Source organism: Cuculus canorus, chromosome 4, assembly GCF_017976375.1.
Source record: "Cuculus canorus isolate bCucCan1 chromosome 4, bCucCan1.pri, whole genome shotgun sequence".
NCBI classification, from domain to species: domain Eukaryota; kingdom Metazoa; phylum Chordata; class Aves; order Cuculiformes; family Cuculidae; genus Cuculus; species Cuculus canorus.
In genome coordinates this window covers 2,206,180-2,224,011 of record NC_071404.1, presented here as the reverse complement: position 1 = coordinate 2,224,011, position 17,832 = coordinate 2,206,180, and the positions used below count along the sequence as shown (strand labels likewise).

At 54.9% G+C, this 17,832-nt stretch overlaps 1 protein-coding gene across 7 annotated transcripts in view; it reads left to right on the top strand.

Annotated features, from left to right (window-relative positions):
- The first annotated feature begins 233 nt into the window (after positions 1-233).
- Positions 234-17,832, top strand: part of RAB11FIP5 (RAB11 family interacting protein 5) — a 56,132-nt gene continuing 38,533 nt past the window's right edge. For 4 of the 7 annotated variants that reach the window (XM_054065877.1, XM_054065876.1, XM_054065875.1 and 1 more), the window contains exon 1: positions 234-718. In XM_054065877.1, coding sequence (XP_053921852.1) covers positions 348-718 — 371 coding nt within the window. In that variant the 5' untranslated portion in view covers positions 234-347. Of the gene's footprint in view, positions 719-16,364; positions 16,739-16,763; positions 16,917-17,382; positions 17,673-17,832 lie in introns of those variants that run through there. The other 3 variants (XM_054065872.1, XM_054065873.1, XM_054065874.1) reach the window with 3 other exon arrangements.

The window sequence follows — 17,832 nt, the reverse complement described above, 5'->3', positions numbered from 1 at the left end:
GCTTGTCACAGGGGCGTGGTTTGCACGACATTGGCTTGTTTGAGGGGCGTGGCCTATACGGAGGGTGTGGTCTACTCGACGCTGTCTTGTACTGGGGGCGTGGCCCAGCCTAGGGGGCGTGTCCTGACCAAGGGGGCGTAGTCTGTGAGTCATAGATCAGTCAGAGGGGCGTGGCCTGTCTCAAGGGGCGTGGTTTGCCCGAGGGGGCGTGTCCGGCGCGGGGGCGTGTCCCGGTCCCGGCGCGGCGCGGGGCGGAGCCGCCGCTCGCTCTCTCTGCGCCGGGGTTGCGGCTGCGGAGCGGGGCCCGGTTCGGCCCGTTGGGCTCCGGTTCCCCTTTCTCCCCCTCCATGGCGCTGGTGCGGGCCGGCCCCCTCCCCGCCGAGGGCTCCCCGCCCTGGCTGCCCACGCACGTCCAGGTGACGGTGGTGCGGGCCCGGGGGCTGCGCTGCAAGGGAGGTGGGAAACCGGGCACCAGCGACGCTTACACCGTCATCCAGCTGGGCCGCGAGAAGTACAGCACCTCGGTGGCCGAGAAGAGCGCGGGTGACCCGGAATGGAGGGAGGAATGCGCCTTCGAGCTGCCCCCCGAGCCCGGCGCCGCCCCGGGGCTGCTGCTCACCGTCATGCACCGAGCCCTGGTGGGCATGGACCGGTTCCTGGGGCAGGCGAGGGTGGCCCTGGAGCCCGCGCTGCAGCAGGGACGGGCGCCCCAGGAGCGGTGAGTGCCGGGGGGGGGGGGGGGCGCTGGGAGCACTGGGATGGGCCTCATGGAGCACTGGGAGCGCTGGGGGGGTCGTCATGGGGCGCTGCGAGGCACAGGGCTGCGTGTCATGGAGCACTGGGGGGCACTGGGATGCATGTTGTGGGGAGCTGGGAGCACTGGGATGGTCATCATGGGGTGCTGGGAGCACTGGAATGCATGTCATGGAACACTGGGAGCACTGAGGTAGATGTCATGGGTCGCTGGGAGCACTGGGATGGTCATCATGGGGTGCTGGGAGCACTGGAATGCATGTCATGGAACACTGGGAGCACTGAGGTAGATGTCATGGGTCGCTGGGAGCACTGGGATGCACGTCATGGGGCACTGGGAGCACTGGGATGCAAGTTATGGGGCACTGGAGGGCACAGGGAGCACTGAGATGCCTGTTGTGAGGCACTGGGAGCACTGGGATGGTCATCATGGAACACTGGGAGCACTGAGGTGGATGTCATGGAACACTGGGAGCACTGAGGTGGATGTCATGGAACACTGGGAGCACTGGGGTGGACGTCAAGGGGTGCTGGGAGCACTGGGATGCATGTTATGGGGCACTGGGGGGCACAGGGAACGCTGGGATGTATGTCGTGGGGTGCTGGAAGCACTGAGTTTCCTGTCATGAGGCACTGGGAGCACTGGGATGGTCATCATGGGGTGCTGGGAGCACTGGGATGCATGTTATGGGGCACTGGGAGGCACAGGGAACACTGGGATGCATGTCGTGGGGTGCTGGAAGCACTGAGTTTCCTGTCATGAGGCACTGGGAGCGCTGGGGTGGTCATCATGGGGTGCTGGGAGCACTGGGATGCATGTCGTGGGGCATTGGGAACACTGGGATGGGTGTTATGGGGCACTGTGGGGCACTGGGAGCACTGGGGTGGCTGTCATGGGGCACTGGAAGTACTAGGGTGCATGTCATGGAGCACTGGGGGGCACTGGGAGCACTGGGATTGCATGTCGTGGAACACTGGGAGCACTGAGGTGGGTGTTAAGGGGCGCTGGGAGCACTGGGATGCATTTTATGGGGCACTGTGGGGCACTTGGGGTGGGCATCATGGAGCACTGGGGTGGGCGTCATGGGGTGCCTTTGTGCCCTGGATGGGTGTCATGGGTCCTATGTGCCTTGGGATGGGCATCATGGGTCCCTGGATGGGCATCAGGGATCCCTTTGTGCCTTGGGATGGGCACCATGAGTCCATGTAAGCTTTGGGATGGGCATCATGGGTCCCTGTGATGTGGTGTGATCCCTGGATCCTGCGTGCCTTGGGATGAGTGTCATGGGGTCCATGCGTGACCTGGGATGGGCTTCGTGGGATGCCTGGAATGGGCATCATGAGGTCTCTTGGATGGATGTCGTGGTTTCTGTGTGCCTTGGGATGGGTGTCATGGGTCCCTCTGAGCCCCAGGATGGACATCATGGGTCCCTAGAGTGGGTAGCATGGGGTCCCTGCGATGCGCATGGTGGGTTCCTGTGTTCCTTGGGATGGGTGTCATGGGATCCCTGTGAGCCCAAGGATGGGCATCATGTGGTCTCTTTGTTCCCTGGGATGGGTGTTCTGGGTCTGTGTGTGACCCAGGATGGACATCACAGGTCCCTCCGTTCCCTGGGATGGGAATCATGGGTCCTTGCGTGTCTTGCGATGGACATTGTGGGGTCCCTGGGGTCCCTGTGTGCCTTGGGATGGGTGTCATGGTATCCATGTGTTCTCCCGGAATGTCTTTGCAGGAGGTAGGGTATGGTGAGGTCCGTGTGTGCCTGAGGAAAGGGCTTTACAGGAGATAGGGTGTCACAGGGATCCCCGCATATCCTAAGAAGAGTGTCTCTGTGGACAGGGAATTGTGAGGACCATACGTGCCCCAGGAAGGGCTTTGCAGGAGGTCCTCCACCATCACAGGGACTGTGCCTGCTCCAAGAAGGACATCGCAGGGCCATGGGTGCCATGGGAAGGGCGGCACAGGATCCATGTATGGCCCTGGAAGGGTGTTGCAGGATCCAGGCTATCACAAGGCTTATGGATGCTCCAGGAAGGATATCACAGGAGATAGGATACCATGTGTCCTCCAGGAACGGGCTTGTGGAGGATGGGGTCCTTCTGTCCCCCTGGAAGGGTGTTGTGCAGGAGAAGGCATCACAGGATCCTTCTTCCCCCTGAGCAGGAGGTCCTGGGGGTCAAGGTGCCACGAGATCCCTCCACATCACAGGAAAGTCCCTGCAGGGTCTGTCCCTCCTGGGAAGCCGTGGCAGAGATGCCTGGGGTGGTTTGTCCTTTGGTGGCTTTGGTGGGGCCATCATCAAATCACAGAGTGGTTTGGGTTGGACGGGACCTCAAAGCCCATCCAGTTCCAACCCCTCAGCCATGGGCAGGGACACCTCCCACTGGATCAGGTTCCTCAAAGCCCCATCCAACCTGGCCTTTGGTGGGAGCTGGTTTGTCACTGTGCTTTTGCAGGAGGGACCCCAATTCCAGGGACCGAATCTCATCCATGGGTCACCTCCAGCACAAATCCCTGCTGGTGAGGGATTCACTGCTCTTCCTTCTTCCCCAAGAAGGATTTAAAACAATAATCAGTGTTTTCAAGCCTTTGCCAGGCAAAGAAATCCAAGAATGTGGATGAAATTCCTGTAGGGAAGAAGCTTTTTGAGCTTTGCTCCATGCAGACCTCTCAGTGCTCCTCCGGGAGCGTCCGCGCTGCTTGCTGGACCGCGCTCCCAGGACCTGAGGAATTCACTTGGCTCACTGCCTGAAGCTGCAGGCTTGGAGAGGAGCCTTCCTCACCGTCCTGCTCTGAGTACGGCTGGGGAGGTAGTGGAGGGAGCACCAGGGCTGGGCAGGTGCTTCAAAAAAGAGGTTCAACAAGACCAAGGGGCAGGTCCTGCACTTGGGACACAACAACCCCGTGCAGCTCCAAGCTTGGGGAAGAGTGGCTGGAAGGCTTCCTGGAGGAGGGGGACCTGCAGTGTTGGTCGACAGTGGCTGAACATGAGCCAGCAGTGGCCCAGGTGGCCAAGAAGGCCAATGGCATCTTGGCTTGGATCAGGCACAACGTGGCCAGCAGGAGCAGAGAAGGGATTGTGGCCCCTGGCCTCAGCACTGGTGAGGCCACACCTCAAATCCTGGGTTCAGGTTTGGGCTCCTCACTCCAAGAAGGACATTGAGGGGCTGGAGTGCAACCAGAGAAGGGAACAGAGCTGGGGAAGGGGCTGGAGAACAAGGGTTATGAGAGGCGGCTGAGGGACCTGGGGTTGTTTATCCTGAAGAAAAGGAGGCTGAGGGGAGACCTCATCATTGTCTACAACTGCCTGAAAGGAGGTTGTAGCGAGGTGGATGTTGGTCTCTTCTCCCAACTGAGAAGTGATAGGATGAGAGGGAATGGCCTTAAGTTGCACCAGGGCAGGTTCAGATTGGACATCAGGAAAGATGTCTTCATGGCAAGGGTTCTGAGGCCCTGGCAGAGGCTGCTCAGGGAGGTGGTGGAGTCCCCACCCCTGGAGGTATTTAAAAGCCGTGTAGATGAGGTGCCCGGGGATCTGGTTTAGTAGTGGACAGGTACAGTTGGACTTGATGATCTTAAAGATCTTTTCCTACTCAGTGATTCTCTGATTAGCATGGAAAGGGGTTGGAAATGCTTTTCCTGTGGAGAAATGCAGCTCTTTGCCTCTGGACCCCATGGAGATTCCTCCTTGCCCTAAAACGGGAGTGTGGGCATGGAGCAAAAGTGACGAGCCCGGTGTAAGCATCTGAGTGTTTTCCCTCTGGCATTTCTTTTGCTTTTCTTAGTGCTGCCAGGAGAATGGGAGGCGTCGGAGGAGCTGGATCGGAATTCTTTGGGTTTAATTCAAACCAGCGTCCTGCGCAGAGTTCAGAGCGAGCCGATCCGCCGTGTTGTTGTTTTGGTATGGGAGGATGTGAAACAGAATCATAGAATGGTTTAGGTTGGAAGGGACCTTCAAGCCCAACCAGTTCCAACCCCGCTGCTATGGGCAGGGACACCTCCCACTGGATCAGGCTGCTCCAAATCCCATCCAACCTGGCTTTGGACACCTCCAGGGATGGGGCAGCCACCACTTCCCTGGGCAACCTGGGCTAGTGCTTCACTAAATAACTTCCCATCCTCTCTTTGTGCTTTGGGGTGGGAGCCGTGTCTCAAGGAAAGCTGCGCTCCTGTGAGCCCTCATCTCAAAGGTCTCGGCGTCAGGGGCCGTTAATCCTGTGGGTGCAACGTCCAACGCAGACGGACTCCAGGCCCTGGCAGTCCCATTGCTGCAGCCCAAGGACGGGCTCCAGGCTGCGAGGCAGGAGACCCTCAGGATTTTTGCTCTCTGCCTCCCTCCCTCCCTTCCTGTAGCTTTGCTTGTGTAAGGAAAATTAACTTCCCCTCGTGCTGTTGAGGATCACAAGAGCTTTTAAGGCTCTTTATCTTCACCCTTGGCCCCTGGAGATGGAAGTGAGCGTGGAAAACGCGATGGAGAGCTCTCCCTCTGTGCCCCTGGTGTCTCCATTCCCTTGAACCCCCGAACTGGAAGGTGTCCAGAGGGTGGGTGGCCGGTCTGAAGTGGGGAATCACAGAATCACCAGGTTGGAAAGGACCCACTGGATCATCGAGTCCAACCATTCTAACACTCCCTTAAACCATGTCCTTAAGCACTTCATCCACCCGTTCCTTAAACACCTCCAGGGAAGGTGACTCGACCCCCTCCCTGGGCAGCTGTTCCAGTGCCCAATGACTCTTTCTGTGAAGAATTTTTTCTCTGATATCCAACCTGAACCTCCCCTGACGGAGCTTGAGGCCATTCCCTCTTGTCCTGTCCCCTGTCACTTGGGAGAAGAGCCCAGCTCCCTCCTCTCCACAACCTCCTTTTAGGTCTTTGTAGAGAGCAATAAGGTCTCCCCTCAGCCTCCTCTTCTCCAGGCTAAACAACCCCAGCTCTCTCAGCCGCTCCTCATCAGACTTATTCTCCAGCCCCCTCAGCAGCTTCGTTGCTCTTCTCTGGACACTCTCCAGAGCCTCAACATCCTTCTTGTGGTGAGGGGTCCAGAACTGAACACAGTATTCGAGGTGCGGTCTCACCAGTGCCGAGTACAGAGGGAGAATAACCTCCCTGGACCTGCTGGTGACCCCATTTCTGATACAAGTGACCCCATTTTGTTGGAGTGGAGTCCTAAGTGCTGGATCTCATCCATCTGAGTGGAAGAAGGGTTGGGGGGAGCCCCAAGGATCTGGCTCTGCAAGCCTCCCAAGCTTCTGACTTCTGCTGTGCTTCAACCCCATGGCAAACAACTCCGTTTTAGAGGACGTTTAGTCCCAGATTAAAAAGCAGCAAAACAAACGCAGGCTTCCCCTCTCCGGGACTCCACCACAAGCACACCCAGGCCTGTGTGGTGGAGATAACCGTGAGCCCTAGAGTGAGGGTTGAGAGAGGTCAGGCTCTGCCATACTGCATCCAGTTCTGGAATCCCAAAGGTAAAAAGGAGATGGAACTGTTGGAACGGGTCTGGAGGAGACCACGAAGATGATGTGAGGGCTGGAGCAGCTCTGCTCTGAGGACAGGCTGAGAGAGTTGAGGTTGTTCAGCCTCGAGAAGGCTCCAGGGAGACCTCGCAGCAGCTTCCAGTGCCTGAAGGGGCTCCAGGAAAGCTGGGAAGGGTTTTTTTTCAGCCGCCTGGAGTGATAGGATGAAGGGGAATGGCTTTAAATTGGAAAGGGGAAGATTTAGATGAGACGTTAGGAAGAAATTCTTTGTGATGAGGGTGGGGAGGCCCTGGCCCAGGTTGCCCAGAGCAGTTGTGGCTGCCCCATCCTTGAGGGCCCGTCTTATAGTGACCTTCCAGTACCTGAAAGGGGCTACAAGAAAGCTGGAGAGGGACTGTTCACAAAGGCTTGAAGTGATAGGATGAGGGGGAACGGGGATAAACTGGAGAGGGGCAGATTTAGGCTAGACATAAGGAAGAATTTCTTCACCACAGAGTGATGAGGCCCTGGAACAGGTTGCCCAGAGAGGTTGTGGCTGCCCCATCCCTGGAGGTGTTCAAGGCCAGGTTGGATGGGGCTTTTTGAGCATCTGGTCCAGTGGGAGGTGTCCCTGCCCATAGCAGGGGGTTTGGAACTGGATGGGCGTTGATGTCCCTTCCAATCCAAACCATTCCATGATTCCATGATTCCATCTGCGTTCCTCGCTCCTGGGTATATGACTGGTGCCAATTGGAATGAGACCCTGCTTGAGTAAAGCCCTCGATTGTCAGCGTGTTGACCTTGCTCTCATTTTCCTGCTGTTTTTTGTTGCACGGAAACTTCGTCAGCGATGATTTTTAGACTTGCTGGAAAATGCTTGTCAAACTTGGACTCTACTCCGTCAGCTGGCGCCCGGGGGTGTTTATGAGCTGCCTTGTTCAGCTGAATCTTTCGGTCCTTTTGCCTGGGACAAAATCAACTCTTCAATTTGGCATTTTTGGGCATCCAAGGCTTGTCCCGCACTCGGCCAGCTCCAAGGGTTGGCGAGCAAAGCATGGTGCTGAGCATCATTTATGGTTGGACTCAATAATCTCAAAAGTCTTTCCCAACCTAGTGATGTTATGATTCTATGATCATTTCTCCCTTCCTTCTTGAGCTGTGTAGAGCTTTTATTTTTAACCCATACCTTTTACTGCTGATCCTCATGTGCATCTCTTTTCCATATCAGAAAATCCCTCCACCGTGTCCTGGCCAGGATGCTCCTGGTCCTCACTTTTCCCTCCCATGACCTGGCCCTGCAGCTTCGTTCTGCCTCAGTTTTTGGGAGTCTGAAGCCCGAGGCTGTTGGCAGGATGAGACCATGCAATGAAGTAGCGTGGTGACCATCGCTGTGTCCGACTGTGGTGGTCTGCCAGTAGGTCCTGGAGTGGCACAGGCAGGCAGGGAGATGTGGTTGTTTGAGCAATCAGTTCCTCTCTACCTCTACTCCTCTCTCGTGAGAGCCCACCTGGACTCCTGTGTGCAGTTCTGGAATCCCCAACATAAGAAGGAGATGGAACTGTTGGAACAGACCTGGAGAAGGTCACGATGGTGGTGTGAGGGCTGGAGCATCTCTGCTCTGAGGACAGGCTGAGAGAGTTGGGGTTGTTCAGCCTGGAGAAAAGGCTCCAGGGAGACTTAAAGCAGCTTCCAGTACTGAAAGGGGCTCCAGGAACACTGGGGAGAGACTTTTTCCATGAGCCTGGAGTGATAGGATGAGGGGGAATGGCTTTAACTTGGAAGGGGGAAGATTTAGATTGGGCATTAGGAAGAAATTCTTCACTAGGAGAGTGGTGAGGGCCTGGCCCAGGTTGCCCAGAGCAGTTGTGGCTGCCCCATCCCTGGAGGTGTTCAAGGCCAGGTTGGATGGGGCTTTGAGCAGCCTGATCCAGTGGGAGGTGTCCCTGCCCATAGCAGGGGGTTGGAACTGGATGGGCTTTAATTTCTCTTCCAGGCCAACCCATTCTATGATTCTATGAAACAAGGGCTCAGCCCAGCAGAAGAGGGTTTTTTTTTTCTATCGCTTCTGCTTCCTGGCATCCAGGAAATGTGATTGCAATCCATTGCGAGGGCTTATCCTGCCTTCCTTGTTGTATGGCAGTGAGCCGGGGAATGTTAGCTCCACATCCACCCCTGTCAGCAGAGTATCTGGGCAGGGTGGGAATGCCTCTGAGAGGGCAGGTTCCATCCGACACCTGTCAGGCTGTGTTTTCTCCCAAGTAACAAGTGATAGGACAAGAGGAAATGGCCTCGAGTTGCATCAGGGAAGGTTCAGGTTTGATATGGGAAAATGTCTTTATTGGAAGAGTGGTAATGCATTGGAAGAGGCTGCCCAGGGAAGTGGTGGAGTCACCATCCCTGGTGGGGTTCAGAAAACATGTAGATGTGGCACTTTGGGACATGTTTAGTAGGCACGGTGATGTTGGGGTGATGGTTGGACTGGATGAGCCTGGAGGTCTTTTCCAACTTTAATGATTCTGTGATTCCTCTTGGCCAGTGTGGTCCAGTGGGTGGGTGGTATGGCAGGGGCTCAGTGTTGGGAGGACAAGAGGAGTATGGTAACACCTGTGGGTTTGGACCTTGGAGTCCCAAAAGGGCTTTGATTTTCCTCTGTGAGCTGCGAGGCTGATGGTGGGGAGGGCTGATGGGCACCTGGAGTTTTCCAGGCTGGGCAAAGAAACCTCCACTTGTCCTTCCCTGCCTCTCTGCCTTTAAAATACCATTTTCATTTGCTTTCTTCCCCTAAGACCTCACAACCCCATGGCAAAGGGGAAAAGTTAAAGCTGTTGGCCTTCCAGGGCAAAGCTCTTCTTGCTGGGACCACATTGGGTTGCTAAAGCTCAGTCTTTGGAGAGCAGAATTCAGGCTTTGGGATCCTGTGCATAAGGGACAGTAAGTGTAGCCCAGGAGTTGTAATTCCTGGCTCTGGTGTTCTCCTGCAGTGACTTGCAGTTGCTTGCTGGTTGCTGGCTTGGACGCGGAGCAGCAGTAGTGAGTGGACTTTGGTGTCTCCGTGACAAGGAACTTGTCTTGTTGCCTTGTGGGTTTGTTCTTGGTGCATAATTAGCCCAGCTCCAACTTCCCCAAAGCTCTTGCTGCCACAGTTCCCTTTACTTGTTCCTGTGCCTCCCCAGCTGCGGAGAGGCCAGGGCTGGTCACGCAGAAGGAGCTGCAACATCTCTGCCCTCGCAGCAGGAACGAGATCATAAATAGTATCATGGAATGGTTTGGGTTGGAAAGAACATCGAAGCTCATCCAGTTCCACCCCCCTGCCATGGGCAGGGACACCTCTCACTGGACCAGGTTGCTCAAAGCCCTTTCCAACGTGGCCTTGAACACCTCCAGGGATGGGGCATCCATGACTTCTCTGCACAACTTGGGCCAGGGCATCGCCACCCTCATTGTAAAGGAATTCTTCCTAATGTCTAGAGGAGATGCTCTCCATCAACAAAGAAACTCCTCGGGGTACAACTCCTTTCCTCTGGGTGTGAAGCTCTTCTGGCTGAAGTCCTTGAGACTTCCCTGTGTCCTGATGGAGCTCAGTTCTGGAGCAAGGCTCTAAGGACTTGGGTCAGTGGGAAGGTGTCATGGGGTCAGGCCAAGAGGTTTGGCAGAGCCGGTTGGAGAAGGAGCTCGGTGGCCCTGTCACTGCCTGCATGGAAGGAGAAGCAGCATGGCTCAGGGAAGTAATGACCTGAGATGGAGGTGGCTCTGAATTTGCCTTGACCCTAATGTGACTGAGAAGCCCTGTAGGTCACATTATTGCCCAGTGATGTGTGCTGCCCATCTGCAAAGCAGTGTTGGGACCTTGGAGGGGTGAGAAGCCCCTTCAGGGCCAAGGGATGGTCTCTGAATCCCTGCCAGAGCTCCCATTGTCTGTTGGCCCTTCCCCATGCCAGGCTCTTCTCCCTTCTGCTTGCTAGTTGTACCCGTTGCATTCCCTCCTTGCTGTGGTGAGAGCGGATGGGTAACCTGCTTTCTGTGGCACCATCCTCGTGTTTCCTCCAGGCACGGACCCACTTCCATCTCCACCACCAAGCCCTCTGGACCATTGTGAGCCCACAGCATTCAGATCTGGAGCACAGGAAGGACATGGAGCTGTTGGAGAGAGTCCAGAGGAGGCCATGGAGATGATCTGAGGGCTGGAGCACCTCTGCTATGAGGCTGGGCTGAAAGAGTTGGGGTTCTTCAGCCTGAAGGAGAGAAGGCTCCAAGGAGACCTTAGAGCAGCTTCCAGTACCCAAAGGGGATCCAGGAAAGCTGGCAAGGGGCTCTTGATCAGGGAGTGCAGGGATGGGATGAGGGGGAATGATTTGAAGCTGAAAGGGGAGATTGAGATGAGATCTTAGGGAGAAATGTTTTCCTGTGAGGGTGGGGAAGCCCCAGCCCAGGTTGCCCAGAGAAGTCATGATTGTCCCATCCCTGGAGGTGTTGAAGGCCAGGTTGGATGGGGCTTTGAGCAGTCTGTTCCAGTGGGAGGTGTCCCTGCCCATGGCAGAGTGGTTGGAACTGGATGGGCTTTGAGGTTCCTTCCAACCTAACCCATTCCATGATCCAATGGCATTCCTGTGGCCATTGCCATCCCTCGTTAAATTAAAATCAGGGGAGATCATTAGCAGCAGAGCAGGCACTGTGGCCTGTGGGCTCTTGGCGGTGGCATCTCTTGGATGGGGTGATTTGTGCTGGTTGCCCTTCCCACCATGACCTTGGCTTCTGCCTACGTCTCCTGGGGGAGATTCTCACACCCAAGGTTGAAGCTCATTTTTCTGTTCCCTATCAGGCATGAGCCGAGGCCAAATCACTGCAGCTGCGTCCTCTGTGCTTAAGCCTAGGAGAGGAAGAGACCTTGCAGCAGGACAGAGAGGAAATAGCTGTTCCGTGATAGTTTTGGGATGGAAAGTTTTAATCTGAGGGCAAACAAAGCCCTTTTCCCCAGGGGCTGTGATCAGAGGTGCCCGGCAAGGCTGGCAAAGGTCTTTGTGGTGGCTGAGAGCAGCAGCAATCTCCTTGGACACCCAGAGTTGTGATGAAATCCTTGCTTTGGGGCTGGAAAGGCAGCTTTGAGGGGTTATTGTGTCTCAACTGAGCCAGGAAACGCCCTGCTGTGTCGAAACGCCGCCCAAGCAGGCGGAGGAGAGCCTTAGTCCTGCCAAAAATCAGGTCGAGATGCTCTGAGCGCTGCTGGAGGCCAGGCTAGGCAGGAGCAGCCAGGCTTTGAGATATGGTCCTTCGTGGCCAGCTTCTCCTGGGCTAGTGTTTGCCCTTAGGTGGGAGCCCAGGGGAGAGCACCAAGGTGCTGCCGTGGGGTGGTGGTGCCTATGAAATGGTAGCAGGGCTTAATTTTGCTCCTGCCTGCCCAGTTAACCCCATTTTAACCCAGCTGCCAGAGGTTTAAGGCCCTTGCTCTGTTCAGCTCCAGCAAAACTCTGCTTTTGTTGGCTTTTAAAAGAGATTGGAGTGATTTGGTCCAAACTTTGCGAGTGTGGCACGTTGGGTTGTGGCTGTCGGTGGCTGAGAACATCAATCCATCACCCTCCATCATCTTAGGATCAAGGACTGGTTTGGGTTGGAAGGGACCTCAAAGCCCATCCAGTTCCACCCCCCTGCCATGGGCAGGGACACCTCCCACTGGATCAGGTTGCTTAAAGCCCCATCCAACCTGGCCTGGAACACCTCCAGGGATGGGGCAGCCATGACTTCTCTTGGCAACCTGGACCAGGTTCTCACCACCCTCATCTTAAAACCCCAAAAGGTGCAGATTCGGACTTCTTCCTCTGTTTCACACTAATCCCCAAAGCCTTGAGTGCCTCCGGCTGCGGAAAACCCACAGCCAGCTCAGGAAACGCCTTGAACCTGTTGGTACAAAGCTCTAGATGTGGGTGGAGTTGGTGCTGTTCCATGTGCTGAGTTCAGCCAGCACTCACGCTATCCTTTAGGAGCCTCTCCACCTCGGTTCATCCTTCCAAGGTGATTCCTTCCTTCCCTGCAGAGCTCAGCAGAGTGTTTCATGCCAGCCCTTCCTCTCTGGTGACCACAAAGGCACAGTGGGCTCTGCTCTCCACTCCTCTTGCCCTCCAAGGGGTTGTGTTGTCACCAGAGGGAGAACATCTGTTGGGGTGGAGAACGTGTCCATGCTGTGGCTGCTGCCAGCGCAGTCCAGGCTGGGTTATTCTGCCTATGTCATTTAACCAGCTTGCAGACACGCTTATGTAGGTGCCAACATGAAGGGAAAATGAGCTTCTTGCTCCCAGGAACGCCGCCGGCTCTGGTATCGTCTTGCCTCTTGCCCTGAATGCTGCTCCATCACAGACGTGGTGGCATGGGATACTGCCTCTGCCTGGCTTGTGTAAGGGGCTTCCTGATAATCAGAGTCCAAAAAAGACCTCACATCCCTTCTGCCTCTGGTCTGTCGAGTGAAAATGGCTTTTAAACCTTTCGTGCCTCCTCTTTTCCTGCCCCGGGGCTTGTTGGAGCCTGTGCTCAGCGAATCATAGACTTTTTTTGAAGAATGCCTTTGAGATGGAGTCCAACCGTACCAAGGTGTGCAAACAGAATCGTAGAATAATTAGGGTTGGAAGGGACCTCAAAGATCATCCAGTTCCAACCCCCCTGCCACGGGCAGGGACACCTCCCACTGGATCAGGCTGCCCAAGGCCACATCCAACCTGGCCTTGAACACCTCCAGGGATGGGGCAGCAACAACTTCCCTGGGCAAACTGGGACAGGGCCTCACCACTCTCATGATGAAGAAATTCTTGCTTATGTCTAATCTAAATCTGCCCCTCACCAGTTTATACCTCTTCCCCCTCATCCTATCCCCACAGGCCTTTGTGAACAGTCCCTCTCCAGCTTTTTTGTAGCTCCTTCAGGTACTGGAAGGTCACTATAAGGTCTCCTTGGAACCTTCTCTTCTCCAGGCTGAACAAGCCCAACTATCTCAGCCTGTCTTTGTATGGGAGGTTCTCCAGCCCTTGGATCATCTTTGTAGCCTCCTCTGGACCCGTTCCAACAGCTCCATCTCCTTATGTTGAGGATTCCAGAACTGAACACAGTACGCCAGGTGGGGTCTCACAAGAGAGGAATAGAGGGGCAGAATCCCCTCCCTCCCTGCTGGCCACGCTGCTTTGGATGCAGTCCAGGACACGGTTGGTTTCTGGGTTGTGAGTGCACATCGTTGGCTCGTGTTGAGTGTCTCATCCCCCAGCACCTCACGTCCTTCTCCTCAGGGCTGCTCTCAGTTGCATCATTCCCTATCCTGTACTGAAATCGGGGATTACCCCAACCTTTCTTTGTCAGAAGCTTGGCTGGGGCCACAGGGTTTGGTTTTCCAGCGGGATGTTTTTTCCAACCCAGGCTGGGGGGTTGGGAGCCCCATCCCTGGAGCAGCATCTCGTGGCCTCCTTAGCTTTGCATCTCCAGCACGTGGGTCTCTTCACCAGCAGCTCCACAGAGGATAAAGCTGTGTAGTCGGAGCAACCTGCTTCTGCGCTTAAGGTTTGCTCCTTTTTCCCTTTTCCCACCTTTTTAGCGTGCGTGACTCACTGCGGCGCATGTTGTTGTGATGAATGGACGCTTGATGCGTTTATTCCCTGTTGCTGCAGCTGGTGTTGGTGACATTTTAAGTTGTGTGGAGCCCTTGGGGTTGGTTTTCCCTTTGGAGAAGAGGTGCTGCCTTCCCAAGCCTTGCGTTGCCCCCAGGTGCTGCATTCTCCGTGCAAAACCTGCTATGATGCTTTTCCCAGCTGGAAGCAGGAAAGGATTTAACAGCAAAAACACGTTTCTCCTGCCCGTCTCATGCATGTTGAGTTGTGCATTAAGCAGCTCCCCAGGTGCGGTGGGGGAACCTGTGGAGCAGCTCCTCGCTCTCCATCGTGCTTTGCAATCCTGCAAAGTCAGCTCGGGGCTTGGGTTTTTAACTTTCCTTTTGCGCCCTTGGTTTCTCGTGCAGCGAGGTCAACGCATCTCCGGCTGCGGAAAACCCACAGCCAGCTCAGAACACACCTCAAACCTGTCAGTACAAAGCTCCAGACTTGGGTGGAGCTTGTGCTGTTCCACATGCCAAGTTCAGCCAGCACTCACACCATCCTTCAGGAGCCTCTCCACTTCGGTTCATCCTTCCAAGGTGATTCCTTCCTTCCCGACAGAGCTTGAGGATGTTTCTTGCCAGCCCTTCCTCTCTGGTGACCACAAAGCACGGTGGGCTCTGCTCTCTGCTCCTCTTGCCTTCCAAGGGGACATGTTGTCACCAGAGGGAGAACATCCGTTAAGGTGGAGAGCGTGTCCATACCATGGCTGCTCCCATCCTCACACAGGGACCTCATCCCTTGGTTTTGTGGTGTCCAGGCAGCACTGACTGGTCGCTCAGGTCATTTGGTGACCACAAATGTGGTTTGGTGGCTTGTTCGTGACTCGGAGGATGTGAACTTTGGATACTCTGGAGCGTGAGCAGATAAATATAGCTGAATCACTTTGTCTCTTGCTATTACTATCTCCTGTTCATTCATAAATGTTTCATGCTCTGTTTCATGGCTCCTTAAGTCTTCCATCCCTTCTTCTTCTTTCCTGCCCATCTTGCGCTGGAGAGGGCAAAGTCTCACATCCTCTCAGCCTAAACTGGATGAAGTTATCACCTGTACTCCCATGCCAGGGCTGTCCTGGTGGTTGATAGCTCTTCTCTGTCTCTGATTTTTACCCTGCTCCTGAAGCTGTCCTGCTCCATCTGTGCCCTGGTGCAACATGAGCCAACAGTGGCCCAGGTGGCCAAGAAGGCCGATGGCATTTTGGCTTGTATCAGAAACGGTGTGACCACAGGTCCAGGGAGGTGATTCTTCCTCTGTACTCAGCACTGGTGAGACCGCACCTTGAGTACTGTGTTCAGTTCTGGGCCCCTCACCACAAGAAGGATGTTGAGGCTCTGGAGTGTCCAGAGAAGAGCAACAAAGCTGGTGAGGGGCTGGAGAACAAGTCTTATGAGGAGCGGCTGAGAGAGCTGGGGTTGTTTAGCCTGGAGAAGAGGAGGCTGAGGGGAGACCTTATTGCTGTCTGCAACTACCTGAAAGGAGGTGGTGGAGAGGAGGGAGCTGGGCTCTTCTCCCAAGTGACTGAGGACAGGACAAGGGGGAACAGCCTGAAGCTCCGCCAGGGGAGGTTCAGGTTGGATATCAGAAAAAAATTCTTCATGGAAAGAGTCATCGGGCTCTGGAACAGCTGCCCAGGGAGGTGGTCGAGTCGCCTTCCCTGGAGGTGTTTAAGGAACGGGTGGATGGAGTGCTTAAGGACATGGTTTAGGGAGTGTTAGGAATCGTTGGACTCGATGATCCAATGGGTCCTTTCTAACCTGGTGATTCTGTGATTCAGCAATCCATCGCTTGGAGCACCGAGCCCATAGCTCCATCCTCTTGTTCCTCTCGCCACACACGACTCCCACTCTTTGCTTCATAGAATCGTAGAATGGTTGGTGTTGAAACGGACCTTAAAGATCATCTAGATGTTTCCGACATCCCATTTAGTTGGCGCTCTCTCAAGCAGCTGCGTTGGCCGTGTCAGAACTGGAATCTATTAGAGGCGCCGGGTTGAGCTGCTTCGTTAGCGATGAGCTGCATTATCTAATGAGCGGTGGGGGGTTGCTTTGTTTGAGTTTGTTTTCAAGTACTTCTCAGAGGAACGTGTGGAGAGATGAACTTCTTCCCACCTCAGCCGCTTTCTTCCCCGTCAGCGGGGGAATCTGCCTGTGTTTATTTCCCATCTGTGCTTTTTAGCAGCTGAGAGGGATCACCTTGCAAAATAGGCCATCCAAAACCAACACGAAAACGAACCTACGCTGCAGAAAAGCTTCCCAGTGTGGGGGAAGCTCTCTTGAAAACACGAAGCCAGACAAAAAAAGCACAAAACTCCCCAGGCTTGGGTTGTTTTCCACCCTCCACTTCCCTTCTCGGGTAGGTGAGCTTCCTCCTGACCTGGTGCGATGCGTGTGTTTCCTCAGGGCTACTTCAGCTCTTGCTTCCACAAAATGCCTCTTTGTTGCCTGTGCTGTGACCTTTGAGGGGGGTTGCCAGGAGAAGTGGTGCTCCTTGTGGGTGCGGTTCTGTTCCGTATCTTTATTGATGATCTGGGTTGAGTGAACCCTTAGTAAGTTTGTGGATGATACTAAGGTGTGCAGAAATATCGATCTGCTTGAGGGCAGGAAGGCTCTGCAGAGGGATCTGGACAGCCTGGATCCATGGGCTGAAACCAGCGGGATGAGGTTCAACAAGGCCAAGTGCCAGGTCCTGCACTTGGGTCACAGCAACCCCGTGCAGCTCCAGGCTTGGGGAAGAGCAGCTGGAAAGGAGCCTGGAGGAGAAGGACTTGGTGATGTTGATTGACAGAAGCTTAACATGAGCCAGCAGTGGCCCACGTGGCCGAGAAGGCCAACAGCATCGTGGCTTGGATCTGACACAGCGTGACCAGTAGGAGTAGGGAATGATTGTGCACCTGGACACAGCACTGGTGAGGCCACACCTTGACTCCTGGGTTCGGTTTTGGGCCCCTCATTCCAAGAAGGACATTGAAGGGCTGGAGCACGTCCAGAGAAGGGAACAGAGCTGGGTTTGGTTTTCCTGGAGAAAAGAAGCTGATGGGAGACCTTCTGACTGTCTACAACTGCCTGAAAGGAGGTTGTAGCGTGGTGGGTGCTGGTCTCTTCTACCAAATGACATTGATAAGATGAGAAGAAATGGCCTCAAGTTGCACCAGGGCAGGTTCAGATTGGACATCAGGAAAAATGTCTTCACCAAGAGGGTTCTTAGGCCCTGGCAAGAAACTGCCCAGGGAGGTGGTGGAGTCTCCAACCCTGGAGCTGTTTAAAAGCCAGGCGGATGAGGTGCGCAGGGGTCTGGTTTGGTAGTGGACAGATACAGTTGGACTCGATGATCTCAAAGGTCTTTTCCAACCCAATGATTCTCTCATTCTTGTTTTCCCTTCATTGCCTTTCCTGCGCTCTGTCCTGCTTTCTCTGTTGCTATTAGGCTCTAATTAAAGACTTGGGGCTTTCTACATAAACAGGGAAGACCTTGTTGCAGGGATGAATCAGCAGTAAATGACAGACTGGTGTGGCTGAGGAAGAGGCATTGGCTCTGCGTTGAGCTCTCTCTTGTTCCAGATGCAGCTCAGGTGGCCGAGTTGCTTGGAGCAGGAGCATTTCTGTTTGGGTTGAGGAGCACCTCAGCCACCTGACAATACTGAGCGGTTTTCGGAGGTTTTTGGAAAGCATCTAACCCCGAAGCACTCTAGAAATGTTCTGGCTGTGCATCCTTCCTTGTATGCATCCATGAATCCTGCGAGTTCCTAAAGGACTTAACCACTCAAGGAAGCTCTCTTGAACCTGTTGCTAGAAAAGCACTGGGACCAGTCCAGGAGTGAAACTGGAGGACCGTTCCTGAAGGTCTGTTGCGGTGAGGTAGGTCTGGTGGAGCTGGAGGGTGGATGGGGATCCCTTGGGGAATCCCACCTGGACCTGTGAGTCCTTGGAAGGACCTATGTCCTCCCTGAGAACAGGGCAGGATGGTGCCCTGATGGTGCACAGGGCATCTCCAAAAGCCGTG